At 36.3% G+C, this 27,441-nt stretch overlaps 1 protein-coding gene across 3 annotated transcripts in view; it reads right to left on the bottom strand.

The window, feature by feature from the left end:
- The window catches only part of PTPN3 (protein tyrosine phosphatase non-receptor type 3), a 111,071-nt gene that overhangs the window by 17,567 nt on the left and 66,063 nt on the right, over nt 1-27,441 (bottom strand). For all 3 annotated transcript variants that reach the window (XM_065667754.1, XM_065667753.1, XM_065667752.1), the window contains exons 12-19: nt 25,179-25,351; nt 22,657-22,791; nt 21,025-21,201; nt 10,174-10,197; nt 8,026-8,221; nt 6,988-7,065; nt 5,908-5,964; nt 1,214-1,370 (exon numbers count right to left, since the gene is read on the bottom strand). In XM_065667754.1, the coding sequence (XP_065523826.1) occupies nt 1,214-1,370; nt 5,908-5,964; nt 6,988-7,065; nt 8,026-8,221; nt 10,174-10,197; nt 21,025-21,201; nt 22,657-22,791; nt 25,179-25,351 (997 nt within the window). The remainder of the gene's footprint in view (nt 1-1,213; nt 1,371-5,907; nt 5,965-6,987; nt 7,066-8,025; nt 8,222-10,173; nt 10,198-21,024; nt 21,202-22,656; nt 22,792-25,178; nt 25,352-27,441) is intronic.

Here is a 27,441-nt window from a genome sequence, read left to right on the forward strand (position 1 = left end):
TTACATAAGTTTGGATCTACAACAGCAGAACGAACACATACTTACATTGTACTCCCCTGCTATTTAGAGAAGCAACTGAATTATCTTTTGCAATTTCTTATGCTAATAAATATTGAACAAATTAATAAATTAAAAAAAGTAGAATTAGTCAGTTTTCTATGACTTTCCTTGCTAGCATGTTCAAGAGCATGACAGATATTAATGAATTAATTTACACAACAGTTCTGTCTTTATGAAAGCTATTATATCACCTAAAGTATCCACCATCTGTGGTTATTCTCTGCAATGATCTGAATGTTTCATACCTGCCAAACTTCAGAAAATGGGGAGCAGTTCATACGCATATCTACACAACTGACTGGCCTGAGGCCACAGGTTATCTTTAGCTAAGAACAGACAATTCTTATCAGCCTAACACTGCATAGAACCAGTGGAAAGGTCTACAATAATAGGATCAGGACTGTTCAGGGAAAAGAAGACCAAGACCCCATCTGTCTTCCTAGAAACACAGGAAAAATTTAAATAAAAGTAAATGGCACAGAAATACATATAATTTAAGCACTTTCATTCCCTCCTGTTTCCCAGTGATGCATAATCCTGTCAGATTTTTAAGCCTTAATGTAATCAGAAACTCTGTGCAAAACTCTTCCATAATTGTGTAAGGTCTTACCATAGCTCTTAAAGAAAGTAAGCAATAAACTAGAAGTTTCACATCATCTGAAAGCTCTTGGGATCCACATGAGTTTAAATATGGAGCAAGCAAAATCAAGCTGGAGGGGTTACCCATATTTTAAATATGCAGGCTTAAGATCCTGCATGTTTCAGAGATTGTCTCCTGTTAGTAGCCAGCAGAGTTCAACTTCAGTATTATCACAAAATGTCTATTATAAGCATGGTGGGGGGGAAGCTTATTTGACTTGCTTCATTGTATAATTGTACTGGGGAACAGCCCATGGGTATTCACAAACATTCAGCTGTGGATTTGTGAAATTATACTATGCTTACAAAAAAACCCAAAACAAACCCAAAACTTTTGCAAGTGACTGTTTGTTCCCACAGATTTTTTTCTTAGATTTAAAAAATAAGAAGAAATTCTAATTTGATAGATTCTTTGTTTCATAAGAACACATATATGTAAACAGAAGAGGTTATACCACCAAGCATAAGAGCGACAGTCTCAGACATTAAAAGTGAATAAAATGAGCCCAGTTACCTTTCCGCCTGACCAAAAGTGCAAGCTCTCTTGTGTGAGATTCTCTGCTGGCTTTTATGAACATGACCACCTGGTCATGCGTGTGCTCTGAGATATCTCGGCCATTAATTAATACTATCTGATCACCTTCATTCAGTTTTGGAATGCATTTATCAGCCTGTTTCAAGACCAAAGAAACACATTAATGTCATCGCATCCAGTCATGTAATCAAGAACACATCAGGATATTAAGTTCATCATGTAAGCAGTCTTTAGAGTTCTCCTGACAAATTCATCTTCTGTGTCAGAAATTATATAAGAGGATTCAGTTCTAAAGCTGTCCTTGCTTCAAAGTCTTTCAATGAAGATAAGAAACAGTTCAAATGGCATACTGATAGCTATAAAAGGAATTTGTGTTTATCAAACAGGCATTACCAGATTGCTCTTAAAGATCTACATTTCAGACATCAAGCTTCAGTAACCACTGGTTATAGCCATTTGCAAAGGAATTTCTAGAAGTGGTACAGGTACATAAGATAACACAACAGTTTTTATGCAGTGAATACTGAGAGGTCCAAACGTGATTTTGATTAACATAATTTCAGTAACATGATATAGCCCCAGGCATGCATTTTTAAAAATCAAAAGAAATCCACACACATTTCATAATTTTGTTATTTATCAGATTCTTGTTTGGAGGATATAAAATTCTATCTACAAATGGAGAACATTCTTCTTTACTTAAAGTTTTAAAAAGAAGATATAGATAAGTACTCAACCTACGATGCTAAGGTACCCTGTATTTCGGACAAATTCTTTTGCTATCTGTGCTGCAGGTAGCGAAAAAATTTTCATCTCAAATGAAAACTTACATTATGTTTTGTCTTGGATACAGCAACTTAGATTTAACTGCTGAACTGGAGGTTTTGTTCGGCTTTAGTCTGCCTCACTACTTAGTTTAGCTCCAAGTCCAATACAAAGTAATTCAAGCTATGGCCAGAACATGATGATGGTATGAAGGGACTATAGCATTTTTGTATGAGGAAAGGCTAAGAGAGCTGGGAGCGTTTAACGTAGAGAAGCCTCAGGGACATCTTGTCAATGTATATAAATAACGGAAGGGAAAGTGCAGAGAAGATGGAGCTAGGCTCTCTTCAGCGATGCCCAGTGACAGGTTAAAAGGCAATGGGCACAAACTGAAACACAGAAAGCTCCATCTGAACGTCAGGAAACACTTGTTTTACTGTGAACGTGACCGAGCACTGAAGAAGAGACATTGTCCAGAGACATCGTCCAGAGACATCATAGAGTCTTGGAGTATTCAAAAGGCACCTGGACATGGTACTGATCAACTGGCTCCAGGTGACACTTGAGTAGAGGGGCTTGGGCATGATGACCTCCAGGTCTCTTCCAAGCTGGTGCAATTCTGTAATACGAATGCAGGATTCTACAACCCTTGAGTGGCAAGTAGTGTAACAACTTTATTTTCATTGCTATCCTAATTTTTATTTTGTCTAGGAAGCACCTGGCTAACACAAGAGTGATATACGTACATTCCACTTAATTTGTTACATGAATGAAACATAGACCTTTACCATTATTCTCTGTTCATAGTTATTTTTCTGTATTTCCTTAAGGCCAGCACTGTTAACCTGGACTTTATTTATCCAATATTATTAGCCCCTCAAATGTGAACAAGATGTTCTAATTAGACCCGATCCTGGTTATGCCTTGCACTTATGGCTCCTAAAGCAAGATTATCAGTGTCGCACTGTATTAACAAGTAAAAAAAGAAGGAAGAGATGTAAAAGTGATAATGAAAAAAAAACAATAAGAAAAATGAAGGGTAAAAAAAACCTCAAAAGACACAAGAATAGGAAGAAAAAAATAAATTCTTCAACACTGATTTAACTGGGTATTCACAGCTCCTAAAAACCTCCCTCACCATATTTTGTACAATTTAAAAAGGCAACTGTGAATGACTGATTTAATCACTGAAATATTACTGAGATAGAAATTATTCTCTCTGAAATATAATTATTTGAAAGATAAGTGATACAAAGACCATATCAGGTCAGTCTAGGAGAATCAAGAAGTCAACAAGAATAGGGAGGGAATGGTTTCTGATCTCCTAAATTTGTCTATAATTTAGATTTCTTGGCTGGTTGCTGTCTATTACTCTTTAATACAGAAGAAGATCAATAGCTTTGCTCAAAGAAACTTTGTTAATCATGAGACATGTTAATGCCTCAGCTCTCTTACTTGAATCATTTGTCTATATAAAATATATCTTAAAGGAGAATTCATTCTATGTAAGCATAATTTGTAGATTTTTCTGATACTGCGCTTCTCCACACAATTAATTATGTCAGAGGCTTCCTGTCCTCTTGGCACACCCAGTGTTTCCCTTTAAGCTAATCACCTTGCTATTGCTCCAAGAAGCATGCACACTATTTTTCAATGAGAAGTTCTATTAGATAAAACCACAATGACTTCTTTAGGGCATTAATGCTGTTTGTGTGAAAAAAAAAATAAAATAAATCAGTGTAAGAAAGACTTTAGTTAAAAGAAGAAATACACAATGCAATAAATGCTTGTTCTTTACACCTAATGCTCTCCCACAACAATTTTGCCTACTCTGTCTTACAGCCTTTGCAGCATACTAGATTGCTGCTGTATTAGAGGGGGATTTCTAAAAAGAACTTTAGGATATTAAAAGGAAAATAGTGCCTTATTTTGGTGAATAGATTTGCTTCCCCACCTCCACAAAACATATAGATATTTTTGTAGGAAAGTGGCAAAAAGTGACAAACCTAAGAAATAATTTTAGCAAATCATATTAGCAAGCAGCATCCCTGAGGACAATTTACAAGGTAATAAGTGAATCTAGAGCAAGGTAAAATAGTAGCAAATACAGTGAAGGAAAGGCATCATTTAGCTAAAATAACTTGAAAATGCATTCCATAGACTGTTTAACTTGATCTTTCAAGTATCACCTACATTTCATTAAACGGTCAAGAACAGGTGAAATACAGTTTATGGAAAACAATAGAATCACTGTTAACACTGCTATGCTCTAAAAATAAGTATATTATTTTTCCTCTTGCTGTAACATGACGTGATTTCTATAAACACTGTTGTTGAGTATGTTGGATTGAATAACTGTTTCCAGTTTATTCCCTGACTCTTGATAACCTGCTTGCTTGGTGGCTTACTAGGCTATAGAGCTAATGGATTGCTTGTATCTATGCCTATGCTACTAACTGAAGACACTTAAATGAAGTTTGTAAGTTAGAAGTCCAGTCTTTATCTAATCCAAGAGAAAAAAAACCCAAACCCAGATCAACATTTTCCAGAAGATAACCTGAATCTTCCAAAGGAAATCACTGCCTCTGAAGAGGCATCTTTGATTCTCTCATTGTGGAATGAACCTGTTTGCCCTACATTAACTTTGGCATTTCAAATCGCCTTTAGAAGTTTTGTAGATTGGCCACTAAATGTGTTAAGGACTTTTATTTTCACTTTGTGGATTAAAGTTATAATGACAATTTCTTTCTACTCTTTAATTCTCTGACTGTTGTAGTTCATAAAGGCGTGCTGTGCACTACATAAGTCAAGCCACAAATCATAAACATGACGAAAAACTTCTCAATCTGTTTTTAGCTTGATTTACATCATGACATTTAGATATCAGTCCTGTCACTGCTTGTAAAATTTCAGAAGAGTCTACAAGATGCAGAATACATCAGATTTATGGGATTTAGTAAGCAATATTTCCCATCAAGTTTGCACTGAAATTATTTTATGAGAGTTGGGAAATACGCTTTAGAAGAAGGTGAGTGAAAACAATTTATGATAACATGTCCTCACAAAATTACATAGGAATTATTTAAAGTTACCAAGACATTGTTACTATTATTATTTCACAATTCAACAGAAAAAAGTCTGATGAATGTTCCATCTAGACTGTAAGTATCTCCGTAAGCAAAAATCCATGGCAAAATGAGAACAGAGCAAACATATTCTCTATCCCCTCCCCTGCCAAGTACTCTCCCATCCTATAAATATTTTTAGCCCTAAGGATTTCCTCCGCCTATAGCAGTTTGGCTATTCAGTAACTGTCAGCAGACTTTTCCTCCAAGTATTTGTCCTTTCTTGACCACCCACAGAATTATTTTAACTACAGCATCCTTTGTCAAGGAGTTTTACAGGTCTACTGTCTTATGCATGAGGAACTACTTGACTAAGCATGAAGAACCTGACTTCGCTAACTTAATCTGATAGCCTGTAGTAGTTCTGCCAGAATTCCCTGATCACAGTGCTCCTAATCTTACAGATCCTTACTACAATCCCCTTAAACTAGTTCTCTTTTCTGAGGCTGCAGGGCCTCAATCTACCTGCTGCTTTAATGAACACTATTCCATAACTTTGGGCATCACTCTTGCCCCTCATCAAACACTTTCCAGCTTAAGATGCACTTTTTGAGATGACAGAAGGAAACAAAAAATTTTTCTATTGGCATCCTGTTTGGCTAACACTTCCAGATCTTTTAATCTGTGGTTCAAGAAACCACTGGTCAAATCCATTTACAAAGAGAACAACTCAGCTGCTATTTCATATTGGTTATGGGTGCCCAAAATTCCTATATGTATGGACCTTGGAGTGGTAGAGGGAGTAATAAAGGGAGGGATTAAAAGTCTTGAAAATATACTTACAGGTGATCCTGGAGTTATTCTTGATACCACTAATGGCATTTTTTGATCTACACCACCCTAGAGGAATGTCAAGTAAATAACAACCATAAATATACTATTAAGCATAAACAGCATTTAAAACAAGCAATTGGCTTTATATATATATATATATATATATATATACGCACACATACACACATATATGAACTTTATGCTCTGTTATTATAGGCAGGGCTGTTAAGATTGAATTTTCATCAGTACATGGGAGTGGGGTGCAGTGTCTTTAATTACACCAATTTCAGCTAAATTAGATCCAGTGTCTTTGCTTGGCCATATATTTTAATAGGCAATAAACAGATCAAATTTATACTAATCCTATCCTTCAAGAAAACCTAATTCAACACTTAAACTCAAAAGGTAGACAGTGTTCTTAGATGTCACAATGAACCTGCAATGGATCAGGTAGGATCAAAGTTCCAGACAACTGCACTGTTATTCTCTTCACATCATATTCTATTACTACCCCACTAATAAATGCCCAGGGTGAAAAGATCAAACTCTGCCCCATTTTGATATTATGGATACTTTATATTACTCCATCTGCTTAAATGAAATTTCAGTGAGAAAATTTACAATATTTCAGAGAGAAAAATTTACAAATAGTAATTTACATTTTGTTCATAAATTAATTTGCACCTTTCCAACATGATTTTTAACAGATATATTCAATTGGATAGCACAAACTATTTAACTTGTTTTATAATACAGAGTTCCAATTTTCCAAAGCTGCTTTATTTCAGGCTTTACATTGATGCTCTATATTAGGCTTCCAAGTTCATATTTAAGCAGCCACATAGGCAGCCTGCTTTGTAAATGTGCCATAGCCATATGTAACTAAAACCTATAGAACTAGCAGAGGCTTATTTCTGTAAATGTGCTTTAGCATTTAAGGATTAGACTTCTACAAAGTCTCAGTCCATAAGAAATTCCTGCAGAATACACTGCTTTGGATAAAGCAGTATATTCTACAAAATAATCATAAATTCAAAGCATACTACACCTATAAAATCTTTAAAAATAAATAAAAGCTTGCTAGTTTACCTTTAGATTAAATCCAAACTTCCCATCTTCATCTGGTATGATACGCACCAAAAGTAAATCTCCCTCAATTAGGTCATTCTGAAATATATAGGAAAAAAAAAAAAAAAAAACAACAAACCAAAGCTTTTCTAATTTTTAAAAGAAAATAGTAGCAATTTAGAAAACAGTACATCCAAATTTAAACATACTGAACAAGAAGACAAATTCATGTTTAAAGTAAGCATCAACTAAGGTTACAGAATATACTCAAGATTGTAACCTTTTGGATTGTAAAAATAGCAACATAACAGCAAATATATGCTCTGCTTACTCGGTTCCAACGCCGTTACTCTCAGCTTTCTCAACTGATAGCTCCTATTAAAATTTTCAATATGTTGTATTTACTAAATGTTATATGCAATGCATTTGAATCAATTCTCTAAGGACTATTAAGAGACTACCTTTTCCCCAATTTTTCTCTTGTAAATGAGTGCATTGGTATCTTCTGCAAGAAATCCACAAGCTAGAAGGATTAAAAGTTGGCAGCAGCCACTGGACAGGCAGGTTAGGAAGCTGTTCAGCACCTGTCTGGAAAAGGCTGGAGAAAGAGAAGGAATGATCTGCTACCATTACAGTAGCAGCAAGCAGCCACTTTCAAGGAAGCGAAGTATTCAAAGGATGATGTTTAGCCCTTCTGAAGAAGAAATGCCTGCGATAAAGCAGAGTCATGCCTGCTATCAAGATATATAGTAACTTCAGTTAGTTCATCTTTCTCCTTGGAGGAATTAAGATTTAATCAAATAAGGAATCACATTCCACTAAGAATTTCCTCTGCAGATGCTTCTGAAAGCCTGGACACTACAAAAACCAATACAGCTGGCAGAATTGCCTACCATACTGTATACACAATCTTGGATAAATTTGACTAAGATGAGATTTATTTGTATTGCTGCATAAAATATGCTCATGCTGAAATATAACCTTAGGTGTTATGCACTCTACAGTTCAAAGCTACATTTGGTACTAGTTTTGACTTTAAAAGCACTCAGTTGAACATACCTTATCGCAGTAGTACTGACTGGAATCTTCAATTGAGCTACTTCTTGTAATGTCGTATGTTTCTAAGAACTGTTTATCCACCCCTTCCAATGGGTAAGAGCCAGAAATGTTACCAACTCCATTGGGAGACTGAACCAAGGCTTTAGGTGAGATACGGGTCAGAGAACTCCGTGTTGGACTGTTTCCCAATACATTCCTTTAGTTAGAAAGGATAAATAAATATTACAAAGATACTGTTATCCAGATTTTTAAATTAAATAGTAAGCCATACAAATGTACTGCCCAGTTCATAGAGCAAGGCAACTTTGTACTTAGACTTAACATCGCTTCTTTAAGTGCAGGGTAACAGGATTGGAGTATGATTTAAGCCTACCATTTGATCAGTGGATATCTGGGAGAATGCACAAAACAGAATTAGAGCAACAAAAACCTTCTTCGTAAAATGTTCGGATATTAGCAGTGAAAGGCACTGTTGCAGTGCTGTGGGAAATCATAACATGAAAAGAGCTGAACCCCAGGCAAAAAACACTTCAGTTGCCAATCCTACCATTAATACATACGCCATGTAGAAGGACACAGAATTAAATGGAGGTCCAGACCTGGTCTAGTGATTCAAATACCTTAAAATTCAAGGATAACTAAAGCCAGTAATTAAATACTTCAAATCTTAGAACTGGCCAAGTTGCCTGGTGGCACTCCAGAACCTTTCAAAAATTCATTTAGCTACATACCCCCCTAACGAAAAGGATGAAATGCGGATGTCTAATACAACTAGACCTCTCCTTTAATTGGACCAAACCCACAGATACCACAAAACTGGTCCATCTTTATAAATACTACACTACAGTTTGTGAAAATCTGTCTTGGGGAAAGCTCGGGTATAGGTCAGATGCAGCTTCCTACCACTATCATACAGCACTGTGTATGGCAAATCCTGAGTCCTAGTTACTGTACACAGACATTTCACTTACACAACATATCATCATCATTTTGCAAGAACACTCTATACTGCTACTGACAAACCAGCACTTCAATGAAGCATATTTGATCCTTGGAAGTACATGTGCTGTTAGCTGTTTATTGCAGTTTATTCCTAAAAGCAACATCAAACTCTCACAGGGTTAAAGTAGCAGGACTTTATGCAAGTAAACCCTGACATTAAAATCTGTAAATTCAAACATTTATTTTTGCTCTAGTACTAGTCTAGCTATACACATGAGCTTTTCTGAACCATTTCTGGCAGCCACTACTAGCTGTCAATGAAAAGGTAATGCTACACTATAGAGGAACATAGCTTAGGCTTTTAACATACAGAACTAACACTGCAGCAAACTTCAATAATAAAAACACTTATTTCTTGGCTTGTGGAAATCTGACTGGAATAAGTATAAACATTCTGAAAGATGCCATCAAGCAAATGTATTCTTGCCATATTATTTCTGACGTTCAGTTATACTGTGTGTACTTGGGATTGGCAATGAAGTGTTTTGTGCAGCATTTGCAGAATTTTCAGTTATTACAGAAAACATTTTTTTCAGTGTTTGGGAGATCTTATTCACTTGGTGTTTTGAATAATTTCAAAATACTCTGAAGTAGTGAACTATAATGACGCTTAAAGGAATTACACTGTCAAAACTGTGGTTTTTATCTGATAGCTTCCAGGACTTTTCATGATTCCTGTGAGGTCAATGTTAAGAAAGGAGGAACACTGTATATATAAATACACCCGAAGCCCCCCCCAAAAAAACCCAGATATTACAGATCATAACGATTTTTCAATGCAGAAAAAAAATAATACTAGAAAAACACAATAAATTTTTTCAGCTGATGCCTTCTGGCACTATATAAGGAGTTACCAGATAAAATTATCAGGTTTTTTTTGCATCACTAAACTTTTACAACAGTTTTTAAACCAACTTTTTAGTTAATAGTGATTAGGGATGTATTAGGCCTTAAGACTTTCCACATCCTGATCAGAACACTTTTTTTTTTTTTTTAACAAATCTTTACAATCTTCATTAATTTATACATTTATTTGTGTCTTTAACCATACAAGACCACTACTTTAAAAAAATCAGTCTGTTACGCATTTTACTATGTGTCCTAAAGCTAGAGTTTCCATAGTAGAAAGTTTAAAAGAAAACTCACTTTGGTGATTCTTGTTCAGATGACCTGTGAAAAAATCAAACAAAACAAACAAACAAAAAGATAAATGTGTAAGAACTCAGAAAAAAGCCTGCATAAATGCCAAAATGATGTTTCTTACAATACGAGAACAAATGATGCTGACAGAGAATTTTAAGACAAAGGATAACTAAAGCAAAAGTGGTTACACAGATGAGGACAATCTAGAAGACAAAAGAAATAAAAATTTTCAGTATATAGCATTTTCGAAGGCTTTCAACTAACTTCATCAGAATTCACCTGAAACAGTGAGATAAACTATATTACATCCATTAAAGCAATAGCGGTGAAACTAAGATAAAGTTGAAAGTAAAAGCTACTAAAATGATGCTTGCAAAGCAAAGTAAGCTTAAGGCAGATGGGATAGCTTTTCCAAATTTAATTAAGTAGTGACCAAAACCCCTCAAGTGATATAAGACTATGCAGCAAAAATACAAACATGAAGTAGTCTGGTTTGAATGTAAAGCTGTTGAATTGTCAATTCACAGTATACTGTTACATTTTCAATTGTTGTCTCTAAGACAACCTCAGTACTAAGAATTTAGTACTATGTTTCATCAAGACTACAGTAAAAATAGAAACATCTGTCTAATTAGCTTTCCTTATATGTATTCTGCAATATGAAAAAATTCTTCCTTGAGAGGCAGACGTGGTGAAGTTTGATTCCCAAAGAATTTGTGGAGGTTGGGGTTGTGTGCACTTTCATTTTTTTTTAAAGCACTAAATTTCTTCCCTTTTTACTACAGTCATGCCTCAATTTTGACTCCACTGACATCCATCCCATTCTCATACAAACACCTCTGGTTCTCCTTGTTTGCAATCCCTTCAGTGTGAGCAGTGCACAGCAGATCCTTTGGGAATGCACATTCACTTGCTGCATGACCAGCCCACATCTAAATGGAACTGCTACTGAACTCATAAGGTAATTGCTCAGTGAGAGGAGAATATCAGTTTAAGGTGAGCTTTTTTTTTCTGCCTAGTCACTGACTTTCACAAATCTTGTAGAAAACTTCTAATCTTTGAAAGCTTGACTCCTATATTAGATTTGACTGCAACCGTCCAAAGGTTCTTAAGTGGGAACAGAGGCAGATGGGCAGTGCAATGACATAAGCCTTATTTCCTTAGGAAGTCATGCTAAAAATAAAGAATCATTGAATTTATTTTTGTTTAAGCTAATTGATTTCCTTGTGAGGCAAAGAACAATGAAACTGTACATCATTTCTACGTCTGGCATAGCTACACCTCTATTACCAAAATCTGTGTAGAATTCAAGTTACCGTAAGTTAACACTTTCAAAAGTGTTACCAAAAAATTTACACACATAGAATTGAGATTCAAATTAATGTCATGTCCCTATTTTAAATTTTATTATTTATTTTTATATATCTCCCATCTTTCTTCCCAATAGAGTGTGATAATTGGGGACAGGGAAAAAACCCAACCTAGGCTTCCACTTATATACTATGTGTAAATACACAGCGAATTTTTCATCGTCTCAGTAATACATTTGGAGACTTTAATGTAGGGTATAAATTCTAAGTAATATTTGCTGAAGGCTTATCTGTTGAATTACTGCACTTTAATTCTGAAAGAGTTACTGAATCATTCTGTAACCTTTTAAAGTGGACAAAGGTAACCAAAAATCTGACCTAAAAAATTACCCCATTCAAAGCCTAAAAGAATTCATCAGGGACAATACAGCTGTGTCTTCCTAAAGTCCTTAGTAGCTCAGCATGCTAGACCTGCAGAATTTTGCTCTGCAATTCAGTAAAATAATATTTCTAGCATTTAATTACTCACCTGTAAGATAAAGTACCTCAAACATGAATAACTAGATTATCTTTGCTGGCTATACAGTATTTCACATTTTTCTAACCTATCTTTTTCATTGCACAACATACTACAAGGACCACATTTTAGGTCAATAAAAGACAACACTCACCAGACCAGCCATTCAACTTTTTCATCGAGAAAGAGAGCTCTTCCTTGCAAGGAGATTAAGCTTTCCATTGGTGTACCTAACAAGCACACACTTTAAAACTGGAGGTAATTTCTCTTCCTTAGTCCCTAATATATCTAAAATACTGCCATTTCAATCTTTCGCTCACTGTGGCTTGCTGCGATGATGATATTGATAAGAAAACTCTTTGCCCGTAAAAGTCTCTTTTCTTTTCTGTCAGGAGGACAGAAAGGAAAGGTCTTAAGGAAAGACCCCTCTTCCCTATTTTGCTGTGCCCTACCAGGGAATTCTGCTATTCTGAGAACTGAGGATGATAAACTACAACAGAGTAAAACCCCGAGAGAAAAGGGACAACTGAAACAATAGCACTGTAGCAAAACTCCACCTTTACAAACAACTGAAGGAAACATCTGTAAGTTTTGCCCTTGTGCTGTTCTTGAAGTTCCTAAAGCTTCTTTATTGTAACACCTGCAGGGCTGGGGAGACTGAGTGTGCCAGCACTTCCATTATCACCTCTTTTCTGAGTGCTGACTATTAGAAGTGGGATTATTATTCAAAAGCCAAATAAGTGGAAGATATTTGCAGCAACACTTTTTTGCTGCCTTTTGGAGAAATATTTATACAGGATACTCAGCATTTCTATGAACAGAGTGACAGTGTAAGAAGGCAATGTAGATTCTTTGTGCGGCACTCTTAAAGAGTACTATTACAGAAAAATTTGAGGACTTCATGGTATACATAAATTTTTCAGTGATTTTTCTATGAATTTCAAACATTCACATTTGTAAGCTGCTGCCATCACTCATAAAAGGATACTTTCAGCTACTCTGCATTGCCTATCTTGACCACATTCCAGTTTACTGACTTTCCACAGAAATTTCACGTATTCTGATACTCTTCAACTGCTTGGCTTGCTATGAAATTTGACATATTATACATTTGCAATTCAACTTTGAGGCTTACTTTTTGGATGCAAAATGTTTGTTGAACTGGGAAGGAAAGTGGAGCACATTTAGTAAGGGTAGATATTAAAAAAAAAAAGTTTTCATGTAAGCAAAATACAGACATGCACTATTTTCATGTATATTTGAATGGAAGAGCAAAGTAAAACTCATAGAACTCTTAGTAAACTTAAAACCCTAACTTGAAACTAAATTAAAATTCTCAGATCCACTGCCTAGTACAATAAGGGCATCTTCTTTGGGAAAGACTGAAGTACAGAAACAAGTACAATGGACTCTAGTGAAACGCAGCAGATTTCCTAATACCAAGGAATTGATCATATATGTACATAATTAAAATCTAAGGATAAATAACAATGTAATTTGTTGGGGGTTTTTTATTTGCAATTTGCTACCAAGAAAGTAGTTAGTAGGATATATGGCTGGATATATCTGAAGGGTACTTTCACCATCATTACACTTTAAAAGCTTTGTTCACAAAAGGAATTATATTTTAGTTAAAATAATTATGTGTTCCAATAGTACATTCTCCAAAGCTCACCATGCAGCTACACTTTATTGTTTATCAAAATGGTAAGCTGAAAGAATTGAACAAATGCAGCATCCGCTCAGGAAATCTATTTTCAGTGCAATACCTTCACCATGATGCATCACACTTACACCAGGAACATATATGTACTTCCAGAAATTCATAGTACAGTGCAAGTGAATTTCCTTTTTGTATACTAGTTCATCATTTCATTTCCTTCCCCTCCTCTCCAAATCCGGGACTGTTTATATTATTCATTTATCACTAGCAAAAGATAGTTTTAGAGTATAAATTAAAGAGGTTGGTAGCTTTGCAAGCACGTTTAAGAGAAAAGCTTATACAGGAATATGCTGCATTTAAAACAAGTAGAATTGTAGACTCAAAGTAATTTAGTTTGGGAGGGATCTGAGAGATCACGTAAACCCTTGTTCAAAGACCAGGGCCAACATCAAAGTTAAATGAAGGTGTTCAGGTCCTTGTCACACTACGTTTTCAGGCTCTCCGAGGATGGAAACACCTCCATCTTTCTGTCAACATGTATAAAGACTTCATTAATCTCAGTGTGATTTTCACCCTCACAGTGTCTTGAGAATTTCCCTTGCTGTAACTTGTGTCCATTGCCACACGTTTTTACTGTGCATCTCCAAGAAGAGTTGGCTCCACATTTTTTCATAACCCTCTTCTGGCAGAGTAAAGCAACAATGCAACCAACTCCTCAACCCGCCCCCCCCCCCCCCCGCCTTCTGGTTCTCCTTATACATCAGACACTCCAATCTATGAATAACTAGCCAGATTTATCTCACCAATGTATGACTCTAAATATAAGATCTGTAATGCCTCATCTGTCAGTAACTTTTTCTTACTGACTTCTACTATACCTTATCACTTAGAAATGTGTTTTACAATAATCCTTCTGGTGAAACAGAAAATTTCACAGCTAATCTTTCCTGTTAGGGCACCGAGTCTGCTCCGGAGAACTACCAAAACACTTGTTCCTATGCAGTCTGCTGTTGAAAACAAGACAGACATCTTTGGTTTATTTAATTACAGAGCAAACAAGAGAAACCGAATACTGTTCACGTAGCAAGACCCTCCACACAGCTTTATCAGGGTACTTTTCCAAGCCTACAAGCCAGTTATTTTTCCCCCTTAGTACATTATATACATATTTAAATTTATTCTTACTAACATTCCCCTCCCACTCAGAAAAGTGTGTTCAAAAACATGAAAAAAGGCATTAAGAGAGCAAACAACAGCTATATTTACACCCTAAACTATTCCACCTATAGTATAAAAAACATTTCAAAAAGCACAAGCCATTAAATCTGAATTTGCAGGTTTAATGGCTTATGGTATAAAGGTCAAAAGCAAACTTTGTTCCTCATATAAAAGAGAAATTCATCCCACACAGGTAACATGAATAAGGTTATCCTGAACTGCAAGGAAATGTGTTTGTTTCAGTAACCCTTCGCATCTGACATGTTCTTCTCTGAAAGAAAGCCCAGCTTACTTTAATGATACAACTTTCAGTTAGGGGACAAATGTGCGGATCGGCAACAATGCAAGGTTTTCCAACAAAACTAGATAAAAGCCTTAAATCCATGAATAGAAAAGAATGGACAACATTCTTCCATTTTCACAGTGACCAGCAGAAAACCATGCAGCTTCCTGCAGTTGGGTTCTCTGAGGTTAAGAGCATTAAAAACAGTGGCTTTCAGTTTTTCTTCTCATTCATTCATTCTCTTTCATTTGCCATTGCACTGTAAGGTGTGAACATCAGTATCACACCCCAGGCACCATAAGATGCTTGAAAAAAAGGAGAAGACCATACAAGGAAAAATAAAGTTCAAAACTTCTTAAATATTACTTGGTTATATGTCTTTATGCTTTCATGGCAAGCCTTCGACCTTGGTATTTTAAGTTCACCAAGTGATTAAAATGTGTATTATTGAAACACTTAAATCTACAGATTTTTAATTAATAACAGATACCTGAACATAATGAAACAAGAAAACTCATTTTAGTCTTTTAGTTTTTCACTTATTTACCTGAAGATAAAGGGTATCTAGTTTCTTTCAAGCTTCCCCCATCCCTGTTGTTGTAACATCTCATTGGTGAAGAAACCTACCCATGAACATCTGGTTGTGATAAGCATTAAATTACATTTATTTACTCTTTTTTTTTTTTTTCGGTAGGTATCAATACTGTGAACCAGAACTTGCTCTGGGGATGGGCAGAGCAGTCTTTCAAGACAAAACCTAACATCTGATACAAGATCAAGCATGTCACAGTACATGATCCTAAAATGTAATCAGTCTATTGTCCCAGTCAAAGCCAACGCAGTTTTGAAGGTTAGTGCTTAAATCAGAGATGTTTTGGAATTTTCCAACCTGGTCTTGAAAAAATGTCAGCCTTCAATATGACTACTTCATTTTCACTGTAGCCTTTTGCCCTTAAATGACACAGTAGCACACAGATTACATTAGTGTCACAGAAAAGCAAATCAGTAACGATGATTTGTTCCTCTATACCACTGAGGCTTTCCTTATTTGAAAGTTGGAAACTGTAGTGGTACCTTTATCAACAGACTGCAACAGTGGTAATCATCAGGTACTATAACAGGCTAAAAAAGAGTAAAATTGCAATCTAAAATAATTGCCTGCACAAGCCCACCAGCCTCCCTTTAACAATAACCAGCTGTGGTCTAAACCTGTTATAGTGAAAGCAAAAAAAGTTTCTCAAAGGCAACTTTGAGCTCTTCCAGGAGCTTTATCCAAGCTACCTATGAGGACAGCAGATGGTCAGGTTAAATTGATGCCAGGTAGCTTGTTGGTATGATACAACTTCGAGAAACCCCCTGAACAAATTAAACCAGCTTTTCCACAGAGATACTTCAGAAAGAAAGCCTTATCATGTAACTTGTTTTCTATCTTTAAGGAAAGCCATAAGACTTCATATTTGTAACTCTTCCCTAATGCACACCTCAGTGTTTAAGGACACCTGAAGATACATAACACCACAGAATGGAGAGAAGTTTTCTACTTTGCTTAAAAGAAGAAATTTAGTCAGTCAGCAGCAGCAGTGCTTCAACGGAGGAAATACAAATCTCTCAAGGAAAGCCTCTTCAGGGAAGCTGAAGTCAAAACTAGGGAAAACCAGTTTTAACTGAAAAAACAGTTGTCAAAAAGTGCACTTACTAATTATGTTTTATCTTAATATTATTCTTGAAATCATTAAAAAAAAAACCCAAATAATAGCAGGATCATGCATGTTAACATAGGATAAATACAGTGACATAGTCAGAAGACAGACTGGACTACCTATTCTGAACTGGTGAGGCGCAGCCATAGCAAAGTGTGGTAAAACACAGAAAACAACCTATCAGACTTCAGAAGGCTCAGTGTGGGCTCCAAAACTGTGTTAGCGTTATTTTTTTTTTCAGTGGCAGTACCAGTCAGATGAGATGCCCAGCAGCAGGGCAAAAAAAGAGGAGAAAGATCTGACAGGGGACACTTTCTTCACAAAGGCTAGGGAGCTCTGGCCTAAACAAGAGTCTTCTTGAAGTCCTCTTCAGCACAGTCTTTGATGACAGGCTTTGTATACAGCTGTGATTTGAGATAGCAGGCTTAGGTAGGCAAACCTATTCATGCCCAGTGAATAAAGCTCTATTTAATATATGTTAATGCATGATTAGAGCAATTTTTTGTCTATAATACCTATGTAATAGACATCTCCAATCTTTTCTGCAGACGCTAATCTGAGAGAAAAATGGCTTCATTTTACTATGTCTGAGCCTCAAATTGCACTTGAATGTGAAAGTACTTAAGGTAATTTAGGTCACAGAAGCAGTCCAGCTACATGAAAGATAAGACTCACAAACCTGCCCCTGGCTTTCCGTAGTTCATCTATGTGCATAATTTGCTCTATTTTCTAACTTTCTTTTTCCGGTCACAGCCTGGAGGATTTACCTCATAAATTTCAGTTAGAAGCTAGAACGTTCACACAAAGCACATTTTAAAAACAATCACTATGTTCTTCAGGGAAAGAACATAATACATACAAAATATTCCTGGGCCTCATCTCCAGTATGCTCATTTAAAATATTTAGCAGTAAACAGTTCTAGGTGTTGACATGTTGATACAGTACAATCTATTTACAGAAATGGAAGAAGAAATGTTAACAATTGGCATGTTTTATGCTCTCTAAACTAAGAGCTGTTCCACATAATTTGTTTTCTAAATCGTGTAGTGTTTTATAGAAATAGTCGGATTGATTTCCTTAAGTGAGTAAATAGAGCAAGGAAGAAAAAAGATTATTAAGAAAATTATTACACTTGGCATTGCCAGGAGATAAAAAAAGGTGCATAGGGAAATAAATGCAGGTGTATGTACTCTGCCAGCAGCAGTGGCTTCTATAGTTCTGACACGTGCCAGGTAGGATTAGGTACACAGCAAGTCTTGGCATATGAACTTTACCTAGATATTTGTCTCAAGAAGTACTATATCGCCACAGTTTGACGGTAGGTCTATCTTGGACCACTTGTCATTTTGACAAAAAAGGACTTAAGATATTACGAAAGGGCTGAGGTGAAACACATGAATAATATCCCTCTACCCCAAAAATGCTGATGGAAGCCCAAAAAATATAGAAAAGCCATATCCCATGCTAACTGCAACTTGCAGTCTTGAGCTTCAGATACAGTAAATGAAACTGATGTGAACATATTTAGTTTACAAAAGTGAAGCAGCTGCATGATTATAATTAAGATTTGAGGTCCCAGGCATAAAAATTCAGCAATTAAAAATCAGCATCACACAGGTACCCATACTGCCAGTACCTCTCAAAAAATGCTTCAGATTTTTTTCATACCAAAGCTATTCATTAGTTGTAATTAGCACTAACTACACCTTCTTCATAGTCTCAGACAGCAGGCTAGTAGCAGAAAAGAGCCACAGCTCTCTAAAGACAATATATATTAGCAGGGCTATAAAATGCTACCTTTAGCTCACCTCTAATGAAAAAGAAAACCTGAAATTGCAAATCTGTTTTTATGCATAACAAGCTTCAATTATGTCAAGTCTACTAAAGACTAGCATTGCAAAAATGGGCAAGTGGGCTTTAAAAGACTTATCAGTACACTGTGAGGTGTTCTGCAGTTAACATGTAAATATTCCTGAAGTGTGGCAAAAGTCCAGAACAAGTACCCACATTTAATACCAAAGACAGGCAAGTTAAACAGTTTTGTTATAAACCAGATTTAGCTGAAAGGATAAGATTCTCTCTTCCAATAAAAAATTCAGGGAAAGACAGACTTTACTACACATATAATACTTAATTTTACTTTACATGTTTCAACAAGGGCAGTGAGGTAACTAGTAAGTACTGTTAAGAATATAAAAGGGGAAAGTCTGGGATGTGGACTAGCATGGACTGCTAAAAACATCAGTGTAGAGAAGAAACTCTTTATTTGTATGGTTACTGTATATTTTACCTCAATTGTTAAAAAAGTAAGTATTAATAACCATTTTACTTCACAAAGGTCTAACAATCAATACAACAAAGGATCATTCACTCCATGTGCTACATTCTCCTTCCAAAACACACACTTTGAATCTAAATTCATCAGATTTCTACAAGCATTTTTCCAGTTACCTGCATGGTATTAAATATTATAAACAGACTCAAGAAACCAAGAATGTGTTGGGGATAAGACATATAGAAAATTTGATTTATATAGGGTAATAACAGCCATCTTCCCCACAGTGAGTGATATTAATCAGATACAGCGTAGTCATGTAAAGCCCAGAAAACAAATGAGTGTGCTATTTTCAAATTTGGAACATCCTATTTTCACTGTACGAGAAACCGCATAAAAACAGGTTTTCCCACTCCATTCTCAGTAGGCATAGAATAGGTAAAATAGGAAAGAAAGAAAAAATACAGTGGAAGAAAAGAAAAAGAAAAATAAATGAAAAAAAAAAACCCAACAACATACTAACTGGCAGGATACAATCCACCAGTTACAGAACACAGCATGGCAACTTAGTTTTCTGTCTACAGGTTCTATCCTCATAATATCCTTTTATGGTCTGCTCATAAAATACTACTAAAAGTGTATAATCTGTAAATGTTAAAGCACAGGAAAGACATTGCTTCCTAGCTATGACTATTCACAGCATCTAGACACATTGTTTTATATGTTATCGTGGCTATTACTGATAATACAAGTACTAGGGCTCATCTGACTTCCAGGCAGAAAAATAGAACAACAATTTAAAACACCACAGTGACAAACTCCAAATATGCACCCATGATAATTTTCCCCTTCTTTTACAGAAACCTCTTTGCTGTAATGTAGAACAATATTATTGTATTAAAATTTGAAGAAAACATTTTAAATCCATTATTGAAAGCTACAGTTAACAGCTGCACACTACCACAGAGATAGACGAGTCCTATCAGCTTCCATTAATACATTGCTTCTAAAAATACATCTTGCCTTAAAGTTACTAGAGATCACTGGAAACCATATTCCTTTTGCAACATTACGCATGAACCTGCATTTTAATACATAGCATTTTCCCAGCTGAGAGTTTTAAAGTGGCTCTGGTTTGGGTTTTGTCTTTTTGTTTGAGACTGAACAATCAATGACTTTCTACATTAATTCTGAAGTTAATATTGCGTTAATCTGAAGTTGCTCATTAAGTTGCCACTGTAAAATAAGAGTGAGATGTAATATACGAGAAAACAATTAATCAGTGCACAAAGATAGCTGCTTCAAGCCCTGGAAGCAAAGCTAGCAGTGGTCAGGTTTTCTGCAGGGGAGAAAAAACTTGGTCCTCAAGGAATACAGCAAAAATGGTTCTAGGCAAAAGGCAGGCACTGCCATTAGACCAGCAATCTACAGTTCCTCTGAGAGAAAGATGGATGACCGCTAGCATCATTATGTTCTTGTCTTCACTCAAATACAGTACCCCTTTCAACTGACAATGCTGAGCTGAAGTTTTCCTCCCTCCCCTCCCAAAAATAATAATAATAATAAAAAAAAAAGTAAAAGTTTATAACAGGTAGGAAAGAGCTGCAGAAGCTACTAGGAAACAGGATATTACAGATATGCGCAGGCACGCCTTAACGGATTCTCTGATTTTACTGAGAACTCAATGACTGAGAACTGGCTTTTGTGTCACAGCATTTGCAGGTTTGCAATTTGTCAAAATAAAGCTTATGCAAAACCAAAATTGTTTGAACTCATTTTAATGCTATAACCAATGGCGACTGTTATATACTAAAGCCATTTGGGGTTTCGTTTGGTGTTTTTATAAAATGTAAAAATAGGCAATGAATTATTTGCAGATGTCCTTACCTCCTCTGGGGACTACGGTTTTGAGAGAACTCCGAATCACTGTCCTTTGAGGTTGGAGAGCCCTTATACGTATAAAAAACATCCTCTGTTTCAGTAATATAACTAATCTCATTTGTAAGGTTATCTACAGATGAGTGTCGTGGTTTACGAATTTCATGACGTAGTCTAGGACTCCGCCTTAAAAATAAGGAACACAAACACAAGTTGGAAGATCAGAGTAATTCCTAAAACTTTATCCAAGTGAAATTTCTATGCTATTGAAATCTATGTTCTGAAATCATCATGACAGGCCTATAGGTCTCGCTTTAATTTTTAAACATTTAGTACAGTATACTAGGCAATCATACATTGCTAGGTTCAGTACACAGAAGATTTCCCCCCCCCCCTTTAAAATGCTACTTGTATTGTTAGCTCTAACTGTAGGATAATTCCGGTTCAAAGGGAGACATAGAGGTCATCTATCTCAAAGCAGGGTCAACTGAGGTCAGAGCAGGCTGCTTAAGGCTTTATCCAGTCAGATATCAAAACACTTGGAAGGATGGAGAGCACACAGCTTCTCTTGGCAACCACCACTCAGCTCTTCTTGTGTTGAAGTGGCTTTGCATTATGTCCAGAGTCTCTCATTTCAACATATATATGTATTACCTCATCCTCCCACCATGCAACACTGAAGAACCTGGCCTCATCCTCCAGATAGCCTCCTCCTAAGTATTGCCAGTCTGGTATTAGGCATTTGAGAAAACTTTGCTTCTCCAGGCTGAAAAGGTGCAGTTGTCTCAGCCTCTCGTTGCAGGGTAAGTGCTCCAGCCTCCTGGCTACCTTGGTGGCTGCTGGCTTTTGCTGAGTTTGCTCCAGTTTGTCAGTGTCCATTTTGTACTAGCAGACACAAAAGTGGCTGCTGCATTCTAATAAGGTTTAATGAATGCTAAGCAAAAGGGGGATAACCACTTCCCTTGATCTACCATCAGGTATTAACATAGCTCATGTACAGCTTGCTACCCAAGATTACCAAGTCCTTTTCCAGAGGGTTGCATTGCAGACAATAGTGTTGCACTGGGTTCTTCTTTCCCAGGCCATTGTTTTTGCGTTCACTGAATTTCATGTAGTTCCTACTGGCCCATTTCTCCAGACTTCCAAGGTCCCTTTGGATAGCAGCCCTGCCCCAGGCATATTGACTCATCCCTCCAGGTTGGTGTCCGCAAACTTAATGAGCAACCACTCCATTGCTTCCTCCAGGTCACAGAGATTTTAAGCAGGACAGGTCCCAGGACAGACCTCTGCAGTACTCCACTTGTTATTGGCCTCCAGGCAGAGTATGACCCATTAAAATAACTCCCATCTGAGTCCAGTCATATTTTTTTTTGTTTAATTTATATGTTTTTAAACTATCTTGTTGTCCACCCTTCTAGAACACAGTGTCTTAACTTGGCTATAATATTTTGGCAGACATTATCAAAAGCCTTGCTAATGTTGAGATAAGAGACACCCACTCTTCTCCTGTTGTCATATGTATTCTCAGAATAACTATGTTTGAATGTATATGTACACATGACATAACTATTCTGCTGAAGTACATACAATAAGAAAAGGTAGAAGGTTGGAAGGTGTGGGAAAAGCTGAAACTGGATTTACCAATTAGGGGTAACAGGAGGTGATCGAGAAGGAAGGCTTTTGGTCTCCAGATGCTCAACAGATAAAGATCGTCGCATAGATGGGTTCCAAACCATCCCACCTATAACTTTTCTGCAGTACTGGCTGTTTACAGACCTGAAAAGAAATAAAAACCTGTGCATTAATTACTTTGCGCAGAAAAAATTAAATGAAAGAAAATATGCTTCTGAAAGTCAATTTTAGAATTAATGTGCTGTAAAGAGTCCCCTGTGCTTACCCCTCTTTATTTATGCATTTGCATTCTCACAGAGTCATTTGCTATCCTTAACTTGTGGCAATAAAACTATTTGTTGGTCCCTGCTACAATGCTAATTACAAGCGTGTGCAAAAATAACTTTTTCTGAGAGTTATTTTTAACCCAATTGTGTTTAAGACGATGGAGGGGAAAACAGGAAATTTGGTATGTCTTATTGCCACTGAACTGAGTGCCTAAGAAAACATGGCTCAAGTACAGGCAAAAGACTCTACATGTTACTGTTAAAACTCATAAAGGCGTAACAATTTACGAATTCACTGAACACAGGACTGCTTTTAACCGTCCACCTGCTGTATCACCAAGTAAGAGCTACACCAGACCACACTGTTTCCAGAAGGAAGCCAAATTTGAGTGATGTGTTCCTCACAGCAATAAAACATAAGAGACAGATCTGACATGAAAATTGGATCTCCAAGCCTGGACTACTTCTTGTGACAAGAGCCTGATAAGATAAGGGTTGCATCAGAACCTGAATCTCAGCTAGGAAAGCAATACAAGTATCTTACTAGTGGAATTATACAGCATAAAGAAAAATTTAAACTATATTAAAATTGAGATAAACTAACTTTTATTCATCTTATTAAACAGCGCTCCACAAGACAAGCAGAGAAATAAGCTCCCCATCCTCAAGTTTACAGGCCTAAGATTTCTCATGCAAAAGAAGCAATTTCTGAATTAGAGAAACCACCTTTGGGCTTACTAAGTCCTGTGCAGTACACAATGGGCAGCTGGGATAGCACAGTATGCAAGGACTTCACTATAGAGTTGAAATGTCTCAAGTACACATTGCACAAAAAAAAAAGTTTATGCTGTGAATATTACTCATGCAAATATCAAACCTTAAGTATGCTTCCCATTGTGCTGCTTTTCATTTAAACAAGTAAAAGATAACAAGCAACCCAACCCTTTTTTTTATATATTCTGAAGTATTTTACATATCTTGTTCATGTTTATAAAGCAAATGAATTCCTTCATCTTCCAAACGTGTACTTTTAAAGCTTTTCCCAGTTTCAAAAAACTAAGAGGGAAAACTTAATATGAAGTATCAACATATCAAAATCAGTTACCCATGTGTATTTTCAATCTTAGTTAACACACAGTCCATGAACTCATGAGAAGCTTTTGCCTGTATTACCCATTTAATTTCTGTAAGTCTTCTGTATGCAGTGATAAGCCACCAAACTTCTCTGGTCTTCTACAAAAACAAAGAGTTCTTTTAAAGAAGCCTTATATGGGTGAAGCAGAGAGGGAGAGTAGAAAAGGAAGATTTATTACAAAAAATGCATCTTGAAGAATTCCACATATCTTGCATTAATCAGCTTGCCTTTTCTTACAAAGGCTTCTTCATGCCTTTTCCAATGCAGGTGACTTTTGAGGTGAAACTTGTGTGATGGAAGCCAGAGTTCCAACCCCTAATCCAAACCCCTAACCCTGTCAGCAGAATCACTTTAACAATATGTTCTTTAGACATTTCAGCTAAGGTACAGCACATAACAATCTCCTGAACTCTAAACAGCTGCTCTTCAGATGCCAAATACAAGCATACTTCACAGCAAACATACTGAAAGGCTGCCAATGCCTTTCTGGAATGGGCTGTAACATCTTGCGGTGACAGTTCCTTGCTCTCACCTATTATCAAAGTTATCCTTTGTAGGAAAAAAATAAGTATGTTTTTATCTTTTCAGCAAGGAATAAGAATGCACCTAGAAGAGGTTATTCAGCATTCAGTCCAGAAATGCTGAATGAACTTACCTCTCAGAATCCGGGACATATGATTCAGCCTGCCTTTAGAATAAGGTTTAAGGGCGATTTATGCAACTCAGAGCCTAATTTAAATCGAATGCCACTACTACCTTCAGCTAAGAGAACCTAGAAGGGTACAGAGATGTGCAAATAAGAAACTGTACTAAAGGGTTCCAAGAGTTCAACTATCTGATGCAATAAACACTAGGATATGTGCCTTACATGTGTGTAAAAGAAAGCAGTGCAAGAAAGCCACAAATTCCTGATTAAAATATTGTGATACTTAAGGTGGTGAAACCTGAATGCAACCTCCTCCACTGCTGACAGAATTTGGATGAAAAGAATTATTGAAGACGTAGCTGGCGTACAGACTGCGACACAGCTACAGGCAGAACCGAACTCTGTCACTCCAACTTGAGCTATCACTGATACAAATCCTCTTGTTCACACTACAAAGCAATACATGCTTTCACACAATACTTACTTTGCTGGATTTCTAGAACCCAGGGTCCAATAATTTGACAGTATCTTTCTTTCATGAGGTAGTGACTTCTTTGCCTGAAAAAATGTGTGATGCTCTACACAAGATTTCCAAAGATTTTTGCATGCTCTGTAATTTAACATGTTGAAGGCAACAATATGCTCTCTGGATTCATTCTGTAAGAGTAAGAAATGCCATATTTCAATATATACATGCAGATCAAACACAGTAGAACGAGCTCATAAAACAGCAATAAAATTACTCTTAAACAGGAAAAAAGCATTTAGGGAAACAAAAAATTAGCATATAGTAGATTACGAGCTGGAGATAGTCAAAGTAGCCCTGCGATTATATGAAATTCTAAATTGAAAAATGGACACTCCACAAATTTAAGCAATATTGAAAAACTATTAAGTTTTTCAGATTCTAATCCTTACAGTGTTAAGGAAATATTTAAGTCTAGAATGGCAAAAAATTTTGTATGTATGAGTGTAATATTAAGCAGCTAAACAGAGTTTCAGGTTTCCAGTCATATCTTGAGCTCCTATGACAAAAACCCCCTCTTTTAAACATTACATTAAGGGTGTAATATAGAAAAGGAATAAAAAACCAAACAACCCCAATCTTTGAATTCAAACTCTTCACATAAGACTTTAATACTGTTCTTTCAAGGGCCACAATCTGCAAAAAACATCTGCTTGACAATCTCATAGAAGATACTAAGGACATTAACAGTGATCCATCTTGGGGGAAAGAAAGTAGCTGTGACGGGACCAGAGCTGCTGCGACTGCTGTTCAAATCCAATCCTATTTCCTGGATGATAACATGAGGCCACAATGAAGAGATTAAAAGAAAGCATAATACAAAGCTTGTGTGCCTTGGTGCAAATTCTTACTTGTAACTTCAGTGCCAAAGTGCTAGTGAAACACTGTCTTAACGCAATTGTGCCACCCATGTTTATGCCCTCACCAACTATGGCATGTTGTGAGTGCTATGTAAGTGCTATGGCACTTGTGGAGCTATTTCATATGCTGAGAGAGTTTTGTACAAGATAAGCTTTGGTTAGTTAATAGAGTTATTGATGCAAAGAAAGTGGAATGAAGAGTGATGCAAAGAAAGTGGAATGAAGAGTAAAGCAAGGAGGAGAAAGGAAGATAACCTGAGTTAATTGCTGATACAGATCAGTACTTTAGTGAAGAAAAAGCAAGTTTTCAATTTCATTGCTCATCTTTTTCCAGCTGCTCTGTATTATGACTGAATTTTGACATCTTGGCATATAATTAGGCAGACAACCAACCCAGTAAAGCTCTTTCTAGCTCAGAGAAAGTCAGGATTTACATTGCAAAGACATTTTATTAAAGGACTCAAAGATCTAATACAGCCTTCTCATCCAGTCCAGCAAGAAATAGAAGTCCCATCTGGATACACCTTGATTTCTAGCTGTTATTGTCCTTTTCCTTTTTTTTTTCCCCACAGCAACAATACTGCTGGGAAGTAACTACAGAACATTTTGGCTGGAATATTCAATCTGTTTTTCCTGTATTCCTTTTATTTCCAGGCAACATTTTACAAATGCCCCGTATCAGAGAACAATGCCACATTCTGCAAATCACTTTAAGACTAGTTCAGAGAATCTGTGATTGAAGTCACTATTTTAGAAAACCAGTGCAAATCTTAAGAGAAAGATTAAAAGGATTTGCCTCTTGGTTTTACATAGGCACTGCAAAACATTTACCTGATGCAAACTTTCAGGAATGTTTTCCTGTTTAAGAAACAGGGTTTCTCTTTGAGCCTCATGCATACTGGAATCAATTCATATCTTTGTCAGTTTGCCACAGTTGCTTCTAATTAGCTCATATAAAATAAAGTGCGCAAGCATAGTGAAATTTTAACTCAGAATTTCTTGCAATACAAAAAACATACATCATTTAAAGATATAATGACAAATGGCATTTGTGACACATTCTATGTTGGTTAAATGCCACTTGAAGTGTTTTACTACTCCAAAAGACAAACAAAAGGAAGTGTATAGGTATTTTTGTTAGCCTAGAGTACCAGCATTTCAATTGCCACAAAAAATTACTTTATCCAAACATCTCAATTGTACTGTAAAGCCATAGCATAAAGATAAGGAATTAAGTACACCTATTATCTTGGGTTTAAATTTAGGTTTGAAAACAGTAATTAATCTTGCTCTCTACATCAAAAGTGTGTTCTCCCCAACTGTTGTCACAGAACCTTCACAGCAGCTTTTAAATGGGCTAA

The sequence above is a fragment of the Lathamus discolor genome, chromosome 2 (genome assembly GCF_037157495.1).
Source record: "Lathamus discolor isolate bLatDis1 chromosome 2, bLatDis1.hap1, whole genome shotgun sequence".
Lineage (NCBI taxonomy): Eukaryota > Metazoa > Chordata > Aves > Psittaciformes > Psittacidae > Lathamus > Lathamus discolor.